This window comes from Colobus angolensis, unplaced genomic scaffold, assembly GCF_000951035.1.
Source record: "Colobus angolensis palliatus isolate OR3802 unplaced genomic scaffold, Cang.pa_1.0 Scaffold205, whole genome shotgun sequence".
Classification (NCBI taxonomy): domain Eukaryota; kingdom Metazoa; phylum Chordata; class Mammalia; order Primates; family Cercopithecidae; genus Colobus; species Colobus angolensis.
The window spans coordinates 1304261-1321775 of NW_012115211.1; the positions used below are offsets into that span (position 1 = coordinate 1304261).

Genomic DNA, 17515 nt, shown 5'->3' on the forward strand with positions numbered 1-17515 from the left:
TGCAGTGAGCTGAGGTTGTGCCACTGCACTTCAGCTTAGGCAACAGAGCAAGACTCCATCACAGAAAAAAAAAAAATAGCCAGGTGTGGTGGCATACACTGGTAGTCCCAGCTACTCAAGAGGATGAGGAGGGAGGATCATTTGAGCCAGGGAGATGGAGATTTTGTCAGAGGCGTTAGAATCAGAACAATACCATGTTGACTGAGGGTTAGGAAAAATGAGGCTGGGACTTGCTGGGCTGCATTCCCAGAAAGTCAGGCATTCCTAGCCTCTAGATGTTTATGGTTAAAGGAACAGACTGAAAATGGTTACTAAATAGACCCAGACTTAGGAGTGTCCTGATATCCCGATGTCTTGAGAGCAGAAGCATTCCTAATTTTGCTTTAAAGATAATAATATCGATTCTTGCAAAATATAGTAATTAAGAAAATCCTTGATCACAAACCCTTGTAGCAGAGCACATCTCCCCATGATCTTTTTTCATCCTATATAAACATATATTGTACCTAGGGTGGACGCGTTCCTCCTCTTACTTTCGGGAACACCCTGCTCTGCCTATGGAGTAACCATTCTTTATTCCTTTACTTTCTTAATAAACTTGCTCTCACTTTATGGACTTGCCCTGAATTCTTTCTTGCATGAGAGTCAAGAACCCTTTTTTGGGGTCTGGATCCAGACCCTTTCTGGTAACAGTTGCAGTGAGCCGAGATGGTGCGATTGCACTCCAGCCTGGGCGATAGAATGTTTCAAAAAAAAAAAAAAAAGACTTACACCCAGTGTGGACAGTAGTTTAGAAGAGGCTGCCCTGGAAGGAAGCAAGCTCCCTGTAACTAGGAGTGTGTAGGCCAAGCCTTCCCCAAGTCCAGGGCCAGGATGCCATGGGCCATGGGGAAGGACCTGTTGGGCTGGAGAGCGCTCATTTGGACTTCCTGGTTCTGCCTCCTCTTCCCATGTTGCCTGTGAGGTTCCTACAGGACTTACACTCTGGTTGGGTCTGACACTTTCTCTTTCTTCTCCCATCTCGTTTCTTCTGAGATCATCGTGAGGCAAATGCTGGATTTCCCCACATTTCAGAAGCTTCATGTCAGCCACCACCTCTGGGGGGATCCCATGTTCCATGCCTCCCCTACCTGGCTACCTGATGTGGCTGGTTCAAGGCTGGTCTGTCCCAGCAGGACAATTCATTCAAATATTAATTCAAGTGTTTGTTCCCTTGGGCTTTTTTCCCTTTCTTCTCTCTTCTTTCATTCCAGCAGGGAGCAGGCTCTGGGGTTCCTGTCCTCAGGGGATGTTTGTGACATGTCAGAAAGCAGTAATAGGTTGCAAAGATTTCCCTTCCTGTCTTTTGTTTCCAGAGTTTGAGTCCCTTGAGGAGATTCTGCTGGGTGTTGTGGTGGGTGTGAGCAGAGAGGGAGGCTCTGAGGATGAGGGGAAAAGAATACCATCTTCCCTAAAATAAAGCCTGGAAAAGAGGAAGGGGCAGAGACAGAGCAGTCTGTGGGTTCCATGAGCAGCAAGGAGCCACGTACCCTCTGAGACAGGGCCCACGGAAGCAATTCACCTCCAAGGGGCAGGATGCAGGGTGACCTAGGGAGGCTGGGCTCCCACGTTCCCAGCCTCACCAAGACTCTGCTCCAAGCATGGTAAAGGAACCACATGGGCCAGGATGGCAAGTGGGCATCACCATAGTGACCACAGTGGGCTGATGCTGATGTCTGCTGAGCGGGCGGCGCCCTGGTGCTTGGGCACTGTGTAAGACACAGGACCTTTGCTTCACCTTGGTCAGAGAGCTCTGAGAAAGGCTGAGATTGAATTTCTTGATGATCTGGCAGGATGGGCATTCACAGTAGAAATTAAGTTGATTTTTAAATAAAATAAAGAATATCTATTTTATACATGCTTTAGGTCTGAGGCAAACCTTATTTGACAACTTTCTCCCCTGTGGACCCTGAGCTCTGCAAGAGCAGGATTCATGTTTATCTTGTTTTCTGTTCAAACTTTTGTGTCTAGCAAGGGCCTAGGGTGAAATAGTGGTTCAATTGAAAGAGGAGTGCAAGAGATGGTTCTAACCAGCAGTGGGTGTAGCCAATGCCAGGCTTTTGGGGGAAAAAATGAAAGCAAGAGGAGACACCATCATGCTCCCAGGGAGTTCTCGAACTGCTGATGGTTCTGAGACAGGCCAAGCGTCCACAGAGCACACCAGGGCTAGTGGAACTACCATTCCAGGACATGCCAGGCCACTGGTGTATGGGCTGGTAGCTATGCATACATGAGCCTGCTCCATCTTCACTGGGACCTGCCAGCCATTCCTACACTCCTTTACACATGAGCAAACAAGCTCTGAAGGTAGGCAACTTGTTCAGCATAACTAGAGAGTGGCAGGACTCAGATCCGAGCTCAAGCTTGCCTGAGTAGAAAACTCATGCTTTGACTGGGCTCGCATCTATAATCCCAGCACTTTGGGAGGCCAAGGCAGGAGGATTGCTTGAGGCCAGGAGTTTGAGACCGGCCTGGGCAATATAGTAAGACTTCATTTCTACAAAAATGTTAAAATTAGCTGGGCATGGTGGCGTGCACCTGTGGTCCCAGCTACTCAAGAGGCTGAGGTGGAAGCATCACTTGAGCCCAGGAGTCCGAAGCTACAGTAAGCTATGATGGCACCACTGCACTCTAGCCTAGGTGACAGAGCAACACCTTGACTCAAAAAAAACCTCATACTTTATCCACTAAGCCCCCGAGTCAGACAGCCCTGATAAAGGACTGGAAGAATGTTTGTGGTAAGATTTGAGGGAACCTGAAATCCTACGTTGTCTTTATTTTTTTGAGTAAGGCAGCCTGCGTGGATTATTCATTTATACCTTAGAGCTGCACTGCCTCATACAGCAGCTACCTGTCACGTATGGCTCTAAGCAATTGAAATATGGCCAGTCCAAATTGAGATGTGCTGTAGGCATAAAATACACATTGCATTTTGAAGACTTAGTATGAAAAAAGGAAAATGTTTCATCATTAATTTTTTCTATTGTATGTTAAAATGAGAATATTTTAGATATAGTGGTTTAAATAAAATGTATTATTAAAATTAATTTCTTTTACTTTTGCATGTGGACAAAAAAATTAGAATTACATATGTGGTTCATGTAACATTTCTTTTGGACATGCTGCCTTAAAGAGATTCAGTGAATCCTTGCTCCTTTCTGAGTCCCGTCTGAGCTCTGGGAGAGTGGTCTGGGAGGGGCGCCACAGTGGTGGGAGGGTCCTGGATAGTTGAGAGAGAGTGCTGGAGTGAGTGCTGCCCCAGGAAACAGGAGGACAGGCTGGGGACAGACTGATCACTTCCCAACATTTTTTATCAGGAAGGGGCAGGGTAAGCAGAAGCTTCTGAGTTCCTTGCCTGGGTTCCCTGTTCTCATAAAGAGTAAAAACAACCACAATGTCGTCTGCTCCCATGTGTACATTCCTATTTGGTCTACACTGCACTATTTTTTTTTTTTTTTTTTTGAGGCAGAGCCTTGCTGTGTCTCCCAGACTGGAGTTGTGTAATCTCAGCTCATTGCAACCTCCGCCTCCCAGGTTCAAGCAATTCTCCTGTCTCAGCCTCCCGAGTAGTTGAGACTACAAGCACACACCACCACACCTGGCTAATTTTGTATTTTTAGTAGAGACGGGGTTTCACCATGTTGGCCAGGCTGGTCTTGAACCCTCAGGTGATCTGCCCGCTTTGGCATCCCAAAGTGCTGGGATTACAGGGGTGAGCCACTGCGCCCAGCTACACTGCACTTTCATATCCATCATGTCATTTAATTCCCACAATGATCTGTCTGGTACAGGGATTATTATTGCACCTATTTTACAGAAGAGAAGACTGAGGCCCCAAAAGGTGAAGTGTCACCCAGGCAGTTATTGGCAGAGCTCTCCAACCAAACCCAGGTTCTCTAGTCTCCCTGTCTTAGTCCTGTCTCCTGCTGTGAAAGAGCATGGGGACATTTGGAACAGGAGAGGGGTGACAGACCTTCAGGGCCTGGGTGGTCAGGGGCAGCAGCCAGGGAGAAGTGAGTTTTGGGGTTTGGGTAGATAGAAAGGGAGAGCAGATTTGAAGCAGAGGCACGGTGGTGGAAGGAGCCTGTCTTGTGCAGGATGCAGTGGGGACACCAACCTGATTACAGCAGTGCTTGACTGGGGCAGGAGCTGGGGCCAAAAGACCCGCCAGAGCCAGACTTGGGTGGTTTGGAAGGCCAGGCTGAGATTTTGGCTCTATTCTGTGGCTACTGGGAGCCCTAACTGTCCTTAGCTCCTGACCCTGTGTTCTCCACAGATTTCTGCTGCTTGCTCCCTCATCTGTTTTGAGGACAGCTGAGTAATAATGGGCTCCAGAAACAGGAAATGTGCCTCTGCTCAGTGCAGGGACTGCAGTGTGACCCATCTGGGCTGTGTTTGCCTGGGTCAGCAGCCCTGGATGGAGAAGGCTGCTGGAACTTCCCTTCTGGGGCCTCTTTGCTGATTGCTGCAAGCCTGCTGGACACCATGTGCTGTGTATGGCTCAGCCCATGGAAGGCCTTCCTGTCTGCTGGGCCCCTAGGGATCCAGGCACTATGCGTGGTGACAGCTGAGTTCCTGTTAAAAGAAGGCTTTGTCCAGGGGCCAGGTTCCCTGACCCACAGAGCCAATGTGGACTCTGGGGTGATATGGAACCCTCTGCCAGCCTCGGGTTCCTTCACATATCATCAAGGGAAGCAGCCACGGGGATGGGAGATCTGCTTAACTTCCTCCTATCCCATGAAAGAGAGTGCTTTTTCAGTAAGAGCTGAGTTTCCATGAAGAATGAAACATGTTCCCAGCTTTCTTTTTTCTTTTCTTTTGCCTTTTTTTTTTGAGGCAGAGTCTTGCTCTGTCACTCAGGCTGGAGTGGTGCAATGACACGATCTCAGCCAACTGCAACCTCCGCCTCCCAGGTTCAAGTGATTCTCCTGCCTCAGCCTCCCAAGTAGTTGGGATTTCAGGCGCCTGCCAACACGCCTGGCTAATTTTTTGCATTTTTAGTAGAGATGGGGTTTCGCCATGTTGGCCAGGCAGGTCTCGAACTTCTAACCTTAGGTTAGAAATCAGTATATTAAAGAGACAGAGAGCTGAATTTATTATACATTTAAAAATAACAAAGACACTTTGGGAGGCTGAGGCAGGTGGATCATCTGAGGTCAGGAGTTCAAGGCCAGCCTGGCCAACATGGTGAAACCCCAACTCTACTAAAAATGCAAACCTTAGCCAGGCATGGTGGTGCATGCCTGTATTCTAGCTACTTGTAAGTCTGAGACAGAAGAATCACTTGAGCCCAAGAGACAGAGGTTGCAGTGAGCCAAGACTGCGCCACTGAACTCCAGCCTGGGTGACAGAGCGAGACTCCATTTCAAAATAAATAAATAAATAAATAAATAAATAAAACTAAGAGAGGGACCAGGGCCAGGTGTGGTGGCTCATGCCTGTAACTCCATCTCTTTGGGAGGCCAAGGCAGGCAGACCACTTGAGGCCAGGAGTTCAAGACCAGCGTGGCCAACATGGAGCCTGTAGCCTATAATCCCAGCTACTTGGGAGGATGAGGCAGGAGAATTGCTTGAACCCAGGAGGTGGAGGTTGCAGTGGGCCGAGATTGCACCACTGCACTCCAGCCTGGGTGACAGAGTGAGACTCTGTTTCAGAAAAACAAAACAAACCAAACAAAACCAACAACTAAGAGAGTATAACTGGAACATTTGTAACACAAAGAAATAATATATTCTATTGATTGATTATACATTGAAAAATAAATTTAAAAAATAAGAAATGATAAATTCTTTCTTGTTTCTTGAGGTATTGGATACCCCATTTACCCTGATATAATTATTACACATTGTATGCCAATTCAAAATATCTCATGTAGGCTGGGCACAGTGGCTCATGCCTATAATCCCAGAACTTTGGGAGGCTGACGGGGGTGGATCACTTGAGGTCAGGAATTGGGGACCAGCCTGGCCAACATGGTAAAACCCCATCTCTACTAAAGATACAAAAATTAACTGGGTATGATGGCGGGTACTTGTAATCTCAGCTACTCAGAAGGCTGAGGCAGGAGAATCACTTGAACCCTGGAGGCAGAGGTTGCAGTGAGCCGAGATTGTACCACTGCACTCCAGCCTGGGTGACAGAGAGAGAGAGAGACTCTGTCTCAAAAAACAAACAAACAAAAAAACCCAACCAACCAACCAAACAAAAAAACAACTCATGTACCTGATAAACATATACACCTACTATGCACCCATAAAAATTTGAAAACATTTTTAAAAAGAAAATGAAAAAACGCAAATTTTCAAATAAAAGAATGTATTTAAACCAAAGAAAGGAGAGAGAACTGCACTCCCACGCTTATTGCAGCACCATTCGCAGTAGCCAACATATAGATTCAACCAAAGACTCCATCAATGGATGAGTGGATAAAGAAAATGTAGTATGTATACCCAATGGAATACTATTTGGCTTTAAAAAAGAAGGAAATCCTGTCATTGTGAAAACATGGATGAACCTAAGGGCATCATGTTAAGTGAAATAAGCCAGGCACAGAAAAACAAATACTGCGTGATCTCACTTAGGTGTGGAATATAAAAAAGTCAAACTCATAGAAGCGAAAAGCAGAAGAGTAGTTACCAGAGCAAGTTGTTAGTCAAAGGATACAAAATTTCAGTTAGACAGGAGAAATAAGTTCAGACAATCTATTGTACATCATGATGAGTCCAGTTAATAACAATATATTGCATACTGGAAAATTGCTAAGAAAGTAGGTTTTAAGTGTTCTCACCACACACACACAAAGATAAGGAAGTGAGGTAAGGCATGTGTTAAACAGCTTGATTTATCCACTCCCCAATGCATACATAGATCAAAACATCATGTTCCACCATAAATACATACAATTTTTACTTGTCGGTTGAAAAACTAAATTTAAAAAATAAAAAAGTTCAAAACCATGTAAAAAGGAAAAACATATAAGGTTAGAAAAAAGGCACTTTTTCTATTAGTTTTCCCCTTCAGAGCTGGCCTGCTCCGAGAAAGATGCCAAGAACAAGCACTCCTGTTTACTGTGCCTGTGCTTTGGCACTGAACTGCCCACCTCACCGCTTTGCCTCACTTCATTCTTACAAAGACGCTGAGATGCAGATGTTACGGTCATACCCATTTTACAGATTTCAGAATTAGTAAGTAGCAGAGCCTGGCTGGTATGGTGCGGCCACCATATTGCATGGTGGATCCATCTGACAGTACTAGCTTCTTAAGCATATCCTGAGAATGATCCTATGTGATCCTATGGCCTAAACAGAACGTGCGTTTGGAGTTCTTTTTTTTTTTTTTTTTTTTGATTTGGAATCTTGCTCTGTTGTCTAGGCTGAAGTGCAGTGGCGCAACCTCGGCTCACTGCAACCAATGCCTCCCAGGTTCTAGCGATTCTCCTGCCTCAGCCTTCCAAGTAGCTGAGGCTACAGGTGCACACCACCACACCCACCTAATTTTTATATTTTTAGTAGAGACAGGTTTCACTATTTGGCCAGGCCGGTCTCAAACTCCTGACCTCAAGTGATGTGCCCACCTCAGCCTCCTAAAGTTCTGAGATTACAGGTGTGAGCCACCACACCCAGCCTCATTTGGAGTTCTGAGCTAAGGAATCTGGGAGTGGCCAACCCAGAGATTCATTTCTTATTTATGAAGGACATCTGAACGCCCGGCTCATCCCATGAAACGCAGGCTGTATGAAGGATCAAGGCCCTTTGTTTTGGGTTAAGTGAAGGTTGCCAGGTGGAGGGTGCCATATAATTTGCATGGTTTTTAGAAATGGTCGTGATTCTCTGTCCAGCCCACCACCACTGGACCACCCTGTATATAAGTTCCCTCAATAAACCCTATGTCTTGTTTGCTGACTCTGAGTCTTCTCTTCAGCTCCTTGAGCATGGTGCCACCCCTATTGAAGTCAATAGGCCTCCAGCATGACATGTGTCTAACCCCTGCCATGTCTAGCCCTGTCCCTGCCACTGCAGGATGCCTTAGACATCACGGAAGCTCACATGGTGCCTCTTGGGCCTGATCAGCTACCTTTCATCTCTTCTTTAGCCTCAGTCTCCTCCTCTGACAAATGGCAGTATTGGACTAGCTCAGCTGGTTTTTAGGAACAGAACCCTTTTCCCAATTGAAATCTCATTCTTGGGCTGAGGCAGGAGAATGGCGTGAACCTGGGAGGCGGAGTTTGCAGTGAGCTGAGATCCGGCCACTGCGCTCCAGCCTGGGCGACAGAGCCAGACTCTGTCTCAAAAAAAAAAAAAAAAAAAAAAAAAGAAATCTCATTCTTTAGATTTAGTCTTTAGACAGGTATGAAAACACACACTTCAGTCCGAGCAGTTCTATATTTTGTGTGTGTGTGTAGAGGGGTGGAAGGCCCTTAGCCCTGCTCGGTGATACCCCTCCTCCTCCTCCCTATGGTGGTACCCTTGGGGTTCTGTGGGGTTCAATTCAAAAAACCACTCAAGCAGATCGCCCCAACAGGGCCTCAAGCCGTGATGTTAAAGGAAGCTCTATGTGCAGACCTGGTGGTCTGGGGAAGCTTTTCCTCAGCTCTTTGGTGTCAGGAGCTGGCTTTGTACAGACCGGTGCAAGGGCCTGTGGTGCTGTCCAACCTCTGGATGTGTCTTTAACCCTCTATGGGCCAATCCGTCCATCAGTGAGATGCAACGGGGTCTAGAGGCAGTGCCTGCAAAGAGGAGGCACTGGGGGCTAGGAGGCCTGCAGCACCTCAGAACTCACAGATGCTGCCATGGAGACACAAAGTCCCAGGGAAATGGGAGCCTCCTGGCTGGGTAAATCCTGATAGACCAGCCCTAAGTCCTGGGTCTTAAGGACCATTGCCACCTCACACTCCTGTCCTCCATCTCTGACCATTCTCCCAAAGAAGTACATGGAAGTTAACGACTGGAAGACTGTGGACATCACAGGCTTACAGACTCTTAGCCAAAATTGCAGCCATTTAGAAATGTGGATTTGGGGAGTCATAGACCATTCGAGGCACCGACTTTTAGAATAATGTAAGTACTTGAGAAGCTCTATTAGGAACACAGACTTTAAAACCATATAATTTTAGAATCCCAAACTCTCAGACATATTCCAGAAATAACAGACACATAGATTCCTGGTCTCTGTGGTCAGAGTCCGGTGGTACTCAGAGGCTGGAGAGGGACAGGGGTCCTCATGGAACAGGCTTGCCTGCCAGGAAGTAGCTCTATGGGCCCCTCTGAGCCCCTGACCCAGTCCCAAGCGCGGGTTCTCAGAAGGACCAGAGGGCATGGTGGGCACAGGAGAGTTGCTGGCTGAATGGGAGCACCACCACTACCACAGGGACAGATGAGGAAGAAGAATCTGTCAGGAAGCCCTCAAGAGACCATCTTTACCCCACAGACCCTGCAGAGCCATCTACCAGGAGTCCTTGAGGCTAGCAGGACCTTGGGGACTGGCTGATTGTAGGCAGGAAGACAGAGGCCTAGAGGGAGGTGAGGCCTGTCCTGGGTCACTCCTATGAGGGTCTCTTAGTAGCACCTGAGCTCCGAGGCCACAGATACAGGGACAGAGCCAAAGGCAAGAAAGTGGGGCTCCTGTCCCCTCCCATCCCCTGCATGGTCTCCCCCAATCCCATCTCCTACTCATCTACTCTACTCTTCATGGGGACTGCTAATGCCCCCCGCCCCCCAGGCAGAGAATCCCATAATCATGGCCATGGGAGAAACCTGAGCTGTCATTCATCATTCCCCATCTCTCTGCATCTGGCCTTCCTTCACCTTCTCAGACCTCCTTGGGGCAAGGGCTGTGGAATGTACCCCTCTTTTCCCCTGTAAAAATGCTCACATATTGCTCCAGAGACAGTGAGTCATTTAGAGATGGCCTTGAACCTGTCAGGGGCGACAGACTTTGTCTGATCTGCTATCCATTCGATAGATAGAGACACTGAGGCCAGAAACCTTCTCTGGGCCACATAATTCTTGTATTACATACTGCCATCTCCTGGATATCTTTAAAAACAGCATTTACTTCGAAGAGGGTATTTAGGGGACCCTGGAACCCTGAGCCTGGGAGGGGACGCCTGGTGAGATTTCAGAGTTAGCTCTGCCCTTCACTTTCTCCTCTTGCCCATTCTCTCGCCCTGCAGAAGATACACATCCCATGTCTGGGGGTCTGAACTTTCTGGAAGCCAGTTCAGCCTCATTGGGCCTTTGCTCCTGGTTTATTCAACTCCCCATTGGTGACCCTCCTGAGCCAGGCCAACCAGCTTTACTGCAAGCAGACCCGGCCAAGGCAGCCTCAGGGAGGTGGAGGAACAATTCCTCCCACATCAATATTTATTGCCTGAGAGCTGCTGGAAGCAGATCATCATGTTCTTAGCCCTTGTTTCTTTTTAAAGAACCTCTCACCCCCTTCCCTCCCCACTCCCCATCCCCAATGTGCTGACAGAATGAATCCAGACAGCCAGACAGGTTCACAGCTGGGGAGCCAGGGTTTCAAAGCATCATAGAGACACAGCTCTTAAAATTTAAGTCTCTGAATCATAGCAGCTCCGACTCAAGGAATCGTGCATTCTCGGAATCCGAGGCACACAGGATATTGCTCCAGGATCCTAACCTCAGCATCTTACACAGCAGCACAGAATGCGGAAGTGGCTTGCTGCTCAAGGTCATATGGCTGGCATGTGACAGAGCCCAGTGCAGTCTCCCACCCCTAAACTTTGCTTCTGCCACCTATCCCACCCATGGCTCAACTGGCATTCTTCTCTGTTAAAATTTAGGACTCAATTTGGAGATCATCTGTAACCAGCAATGTAGGCTCTCTCTCTTTCCTTTATGAACATCACCCCACCTCTAAGTTCTAGGAATTTCATCGTATCCAAACTTTGGCCTGAGCTAGGCAGAATCAGAAAGGCCCATCTGTGGTTTCAAACTGTCTTCTTCCCCTGAAATTGCTCACTCCCTTGCAGCTGCTTCCCCCTGCCTCTGAGACAGCTGCACCCAATCCCAGCATCAGCCCAACTCATCACTGTCTTGGGGACATCCCACAACAGGGCAGCTATGTGTAGTCCCCAACCTGGGTAGCTCCCAGATGCACCTCGATCCCCTCACTGCCGATGCATGGTTTCCACCTGGCCTGGACCACCATCAGAGCTGTCTGATTTCTCTCCCTGCCCCCACCCTCTCCAAACATATTCAAATGCATCAACCTGCCACAGAAATGCTCTTGCAGCAAAAACATTCAACAGGATTTTTATAAATTGTCCCTTTGAAATTAGAATTACTTAGCAACAAGTAAGTTACTTAATTTATGATTGTCTGTGATTTCTCAACAGCCACCTCCCATACTTGGCAAAGAGGAAATCTAATGCACAAATTTTCAGAATGTAATGAAATTTGTATAAGTATTTAAAAAAATTAATGAACTTGACATTACTGGCATGTAATTAAACTTTTAGGCCTGGCACAGTGGTTCACACCTGTAATCTCAGCACTTTGGGAGGCCGAGGTGGGCAGATCACCTGAGGTTAGGGGTTCGAGATCAGCCTGGCCAACATGGTGAAATGCCATCTCTACTAAAAATACAAAATTAGCCAGGCGTGGTGGCGCACACCTGTAATCCCAGCTATTTAGGAGGCTGAGGTGGGAGAATCACTTGAACCTGGGAGTTGGAGGTTGTGGTGAGCCAAGATCTAGCCTGGCCAATAGGGTAAGACTCCGTCTCAAAAAATAAAAATAAATAAATAAATAAACTTTAAAGATTGTTTCTATTTTGTCATTTTCTTTTTAATTTGAAGCCAATTTGTTGTTTTTCAGGCCTCGTGTTTTTGTGGGTACCTGGAAAGCTTGGAAGTCCCTGGCCCAGAATACTCTGTTCTGCCTAGTGGCTCATGTGATCCTGTCCTCTCCTACCAGCTTTGTGACCCTGGGCAAATCCCTCACCTAGGCTGGGCCTCTGTGTCCTTTTCCGAGGAGAGACCCACCTGCCGCAAGAGTGGAGAAGGGGGATTCTAGACATCCTGGAGCATCACACTGGTCGTGACTTGTCCGTGAGTCTGTGTCCTCCCTAGACTGTGCCCGCTGGAAGGGTGGAGGCTCTGGTCTGACCTTCAGGTACAGCCTGGGCCCTGCACTCCGTGCGTGTTTGTCCCCTTCACTGTCCCCGAAAGGGCCAGGTTTGTTTCTATAGCCAAATCTTTCATGCAGGATATTTCTGTGCCTGGAATCTCTGATCCTCTCTCCTTTCTGTGCTTCCACACATCCTTCAAAGTCCAGCTGAAATCCCTCCTCTTCAGGGAAGTCTTCCCGGACTGTCCTACCCACTCTCCCAATTTTTAACATTCCTATGGCATGTTCAGAATTTACAAAATCTTTAAGTTATGAGCACAGAGGCCATACTGTAGTGGTTAGCATGAGGGGCATGGGCTCAGAGAGGTGCGGGTTCTCATCCCAGCACTGCCCTTGCTTGCTGGCTTTGTGATCTTGGGTAAGTCACTTTCCAATGTTGGCTCTGGGTCTCCTCAGCTGTGGAGAGGGCAGGTGATATTCACTGTTCAAGGCTGTCAGAAAGATGTGGTGGAGCCCAGGCAGAAAGCATAGTGCCCAGTGGGGATGCAGTGTAATTTTTTTTTTTTTTTTGAGACAGAGTCTTGCTCTGTCACCCAGGATGGAGTGCAGTGGCGTGATCTCGGCTCACTGCTCCCGAGTAGCTGGGACTACAGGTGCCCGCCACTGCAGCCGGCTAATTTTTTGTATTTTTAGTAGAGATGGGGTTTCACCATGTTAGCCAGGATGGTCTTGATCTCCTGTTCTTGTGATCTACCTGCCTCGGCCTCCTGAGGTACTGGGATTACAGGCGTGAGCCACTGCGCCCAGCAGTGTAATGTTACAAAGGAGAACAAGTGGGTGGGGCTCGAGAACAAGTGGGTGGGGCTCGAGCCTGGACCCAGACAGGTAACACCGAGGGAGCTTACCTTCCTGGCAGGTGAGTCTGTGACTGCTAAGACCTTTCGCCGAAACTGAAGCTCATGTTTTTCCTTGGGCATTTCCTTGGGGAAGAAGAAGTAGGGGATGGCAGCCAGGGCCACTGAGCCAGCAGCAATAAGGAAACCCAGCCACCAGGCACCCACCCATCGGGGGTCCTTTATGGTCAGGCTGATACCACCTGGAAGAGAACAGCATGGTGACGTTAGCGTCAGGATGATAGGCTGTCACTTCTAAGCCACCATCCTGGGACTGGCCTCTGAGACAAGAGGTGGCCCAGGCTGGGAGTCAGGAGACCTGAGTTCCAGTCTGCTCTGCCAGGCGTGTCCTGTGTGACCCTGGGCAAGTCCTTGGCCCTTTCCGAGTCTTGGCTTCTTCAACTACTGAGGCAAGTAGTGCAGCGGTCAAGGCCATGGACTCCGGAGGTGAACTGCTGGGTCTGAATGCCATTACTAACTCATAACCTTGGGCAAGCTACGTAACCTCTTTGTGCCTCAGTTTTTGTCCTTTGTGAAATATAGATATCAGTAGCTTCCAAATCATAGAATTGTTGTGAAAATTAAAGAAATTAATAGATGTGAAGCACTTAGAAGAGTGTGTGCCATAGAGGTACCTGCCCATCCTCCTCTTCCTCCTTCTCATTACTATTGTGATTATTATTCTCAAATGAATGGTTAGGATTACTGTTGTGTTTCTCAGACCTGTGTTATCCCCAGGGATGTTTGTCAAAAATTGCCTTACCGAGGACCCACTTAGAATGACCACAGAGTGGGGTGGGAAGGTGATCAAGGAACCCATACCTTTAACAAGTTCCCCAGATGATTTTGATCCCTACCTAGGTTTAATTAGAACTAGATTATCCCAGATGTGCCTCCTGGCTGGAACACACAAAGCTCCTGTCATACTTCTTAATCCCAAGGCTGAGTTGCGTACATTCTCCTTCAATTTCCACAGCATCCGAAAATGCTTCATAAAAAAACAAATGAGCTGGGTGCAGTGACTTGGGCCTGTAATCCCAGCACTTTGGGAGGCTGAGGTGGAAGGATCATTAGAGGCCAGGAGTTCGTGACCACCCTGAGCAACATAGTGAGGCCCTGTCTCTACAAATAAATTAAAAAGTTAGCCAGATGTGATGGTGCACACCTGTAGTCTCAGCTACTCGAGAGCCTGAGGTGGGAAGATTGCTTGATCCCAGGCATCCAAGGCTGCAGTAAGCTAGGATTGTGCCACTGCATGAGGGGCAGAGTGAGACCCTGTCTCAAAAATAAGAAAAACCAAATGCTCCTTGATATAACAACCCCACATGCAGAGCTGGTTCCCCTTGTGCTTGATCCTAAGTTCCTCCCAGGCAGGGCCCAGAGGACTCAGTTGGCACTTAGCAAATGTACCTGTAACGCTGGGGATGGGTTTGGCTTTTGCACTGATTAGACTTGATTCTCTCCTTACTTTTTAATCTCCCCTGCCTCCATGTCAGGCTAGTGAGAACTCACACATGCACCTCTCCAACCCTCTGCTTCTCTCATATCAGTCTGTGCCTGCAGCTGGCATGATGTGCCTACCCTGTGAAATCCCCCATGGAGAAGGGAGTTTTGAGGTGGCAGGTTGGTCCACAGAAATGTCACATCTGCCTGTGGAGATGCCCCGTCTGCCTGGACAATGTCAACAGTCAGAAAACATACCCCCTTGCATGGAGCTGAGGTGTGTCGGGGAAATCTAGGGAACCCCTGACTCCCAGGACTTTTCCTTCAGGGGAGGGAAAGGTTGCAGCCAGAGCCCACACTCTGGACCCAGCCTTCCAGAAGGAAAGCGGGCGGGGCAGGGCTGTCCCTAGTGGCTGTTGTTCAGAGCTGTGTAGACCTGTCCTGGCTGCAGGCACTTGTGGGCAAAAGCTGGGGAACAAGAAGCAGTGTCTGTATGTTCATTCAGACACACACACATTACCTGAGGCTCCTAGGACCTGGTGGAAAGTCTGCAGGTGAGAATGGCAGGAGGCAGGAGGCACATCTGGAGCTGCTTGGTTTGATGAGTTAGGAGCTGGGATGCCACAGTGACACGCTCTAACAGGAGTACCCTACTGCTCTCCAAGGACTCCAGAGCCCCGGAACCTCCAACACCCCTCCCTCCTGGCCAGTTTCTGACCAAGCGTCAGTCCTACTCCTTGGCCCACTCTGACCACTGCCTGAACCAGAGACTACTGTTTCCCAAATGGTGCCCCTGGCAGTTTCTTAGGCTCTGAGCTGGTCAGAACTAGAAGGATTCTTAGAGGTCACAGTAAATGCCCCATCTGAGAGAGGCCCAGGGTAATACTTTGAGTCACCAAGTTCTGCTCCAAAAGTTCTCGCCAGTGTGCACTGTCTTTTCTGTTTAACTCAAGTCTTGTTTCCCCCTAAAGACGGAGGCTCCCTATAGGTCAAAAGAGTATGCTCTTTCACCTGCCCCACAGCATGTGTGAGCAGGGGGCTGAGGGCCTGGGGAAGGTGGGGTATGGAACAAGGCGAAGACTCCTAGTAATAGTAGTGACAGCAACCACGGTTCCTCATCTGATGGCACTTTACAGTTTACCTCCACCATCTCACTGGACTCCAATCGCAGCTTTAGGAGACAGACATGACAGAGATTTTCTCACAGATGGGAAAACTGAGGTTCGAGAAGCTAAGAGGCTTGCCCAAGGTCAGTGGTGCTGTTAGGAATTGAACCGAGGTTCCCTGGCTCAGTGTCTCCTATGAGAGTAGCAGTCAGTTAGCTAGGGTCTAGCAAACGTGTGCTCCTGAGGCTCACCTTCTGGCATCTGGTTAATGTCCACATAAAGGCGCAGCATGAGGCTGCCCAGCCCAAAGGCCAGGCCTGGCCCCATCATGGTCACTGCAAACAGGATCCCTACAACACAAAGCCTGGGTTAGGATCCTCTGGCCCTGGCTTCCCTCCGCAGACCAGTGCCTGCCCAGTCTGTGATGGGCAAGAACACTCTGTCTCCCCTGGTCAGGGATGGGGAAGTCTCCAGGGCTTCCCTGGACCTTTCCTGGCCAGATGGGGCAGGGGGCAGGGACTCCACCTCCAGCCCCAACACTGGGTCTCTCTTCCTCTCTTCCTCCTAGCTGAGCCTGGCCTGACCATCAGAGGCCAAGGGATGAGATCGGTCCTCACCGAGGTAGAGGGGTGAGTTGCTGTTGTGGGCAAAGTCATCGATGTAGGAGATGCCAAAGGGCTGAATGGGCACCCCACCCACGCCCAGCAGAGTCTGTGCCACGAACATGATCCCCACCACACTCAGATGCCGGGTTTCTGTGTAGCTCGAGCAGTTGCCATTGGAGTGGGTCCGGGCTGGGGCTGAGGTTGTGGGCAGGCACAGGGAAGCCTTGAAGTCCTGTGGCATATCCTCTGAGAGACGACAATGAAAAAATATTACAACAATAGCTAAGACTTAAATAGCACTTACCCCGGGGGAAGGTACTCTTCTAAGTGCTGTGTATAAAAATAATTCGAGCCCCACAGCAAACCTCGAGGGGGAGTGCCCTCATTACACCTGTTTCACAGGTGAGGAAACTGATGCTTAGACAGCAACTAGTAAGGGGACAGGGCCAGGATTGGAACCCAGGGGGACTGGCTTTAGGGTCCATGCTCTTAAACTGCCCTACACCACCTTTCTGAGCAGAGGCATTTGCAAGTGCCACAGCAACGGCGGCCCCTGCGTGGGGCGGGGCGGTCAAAGGGGGTGCAGTTTGAACTGGGTCCAGAAGAATAAACACAATTTACCAGAAAAAGAGGGAGGGGAAGGGTGTTCTAGGGAGAGGTCACAGTACAGGTAAAACCTAGGGACTTGAAAGGGCACCGTGCCAGGAGAATGAGAAGTTCAGAATGGCTAGATCACAAAGTGTGAGGGCAAGGCCAGGGTTGAAGTCACGGTGAAGCAGGGTGAGGCAGCTGGGGCTGGATTGTGGAGGGCCCTGGGGCCCTTGGCGTTCACTTTGGGGGAGGGTTCAGTGTCAGCTTGGGACACAGATGCAGTGTACAGAAAAGAATTTCTTAATTTAGTACCTGACATTTGTTCCCTGGAGCTCACCAATATTTGGTGAGCAAACTCGAGGAGACCCTCACACTATTATTATCCCAAATGTGGCTGTAGAAGCAGCCTTCTCTCTGTGGCCCTCCATTTACGGAGCTGAGACTCTGAGCTGTGTCAACTCAGCCAGGAGAGCCACTTCCTTGGGCTGCAAAGAGCCATGTGAACCAAGGTCAAGAACCTGAAAGAAGCCTTCCATGGAGGCTGCCTGGGACTTGCTGTGTGACTTGACAGAGGCCCTTACTCGCTCTGGGCCTTGGTTTCTTCATCTTTCACATGAAAGAAAGAACAAAGTTTGCCCAGGTGCTGTGGCTCATGCCTGTAATTCCAGCACTTTGGGAGGCCGAGCGGGGGGAATCACTTGAGGTCAGGAGTTTGAGACCAGGCTGGCCAACATGGTGAAACCCC

General features: G+C 48.9%; 1 protein-coding gene across 4 annotated transcripts in view; it reads right to left on the reverse strand.

The window, feature by feature from the left end:
* SLCO2B1 (solute carrier organic anion transporter family, member 2B1) overlaps positions 1 to 17515 on the reverse strand; it is a 55315-nt gene that overhangs the window by 20204 nt on the left and 17596 nt on the right. For all 4 annotated transcript variants that reach the window (XM_011942027.1, XM_011942026.1, XM_011942024.1 and 1 more), the window contains 3 exons: positions 16192 to 16425; positions 15826 to 15924; positions 13038 to 13228 (listed from right to left, as the gene is read on the reverse strand). In XM_011942027.1, coding sequence (XP_011797417.1) covers positions 13038 to 13228; positions 15826 to 15924; positions 16192 to 16425 — 524 coding nt within the window. The remainder of the gene's footprint in view (positions 1 to 13037; positions 13229 to 15825; positions 15925 to 16191; positions 16426 to 17515) is intronic.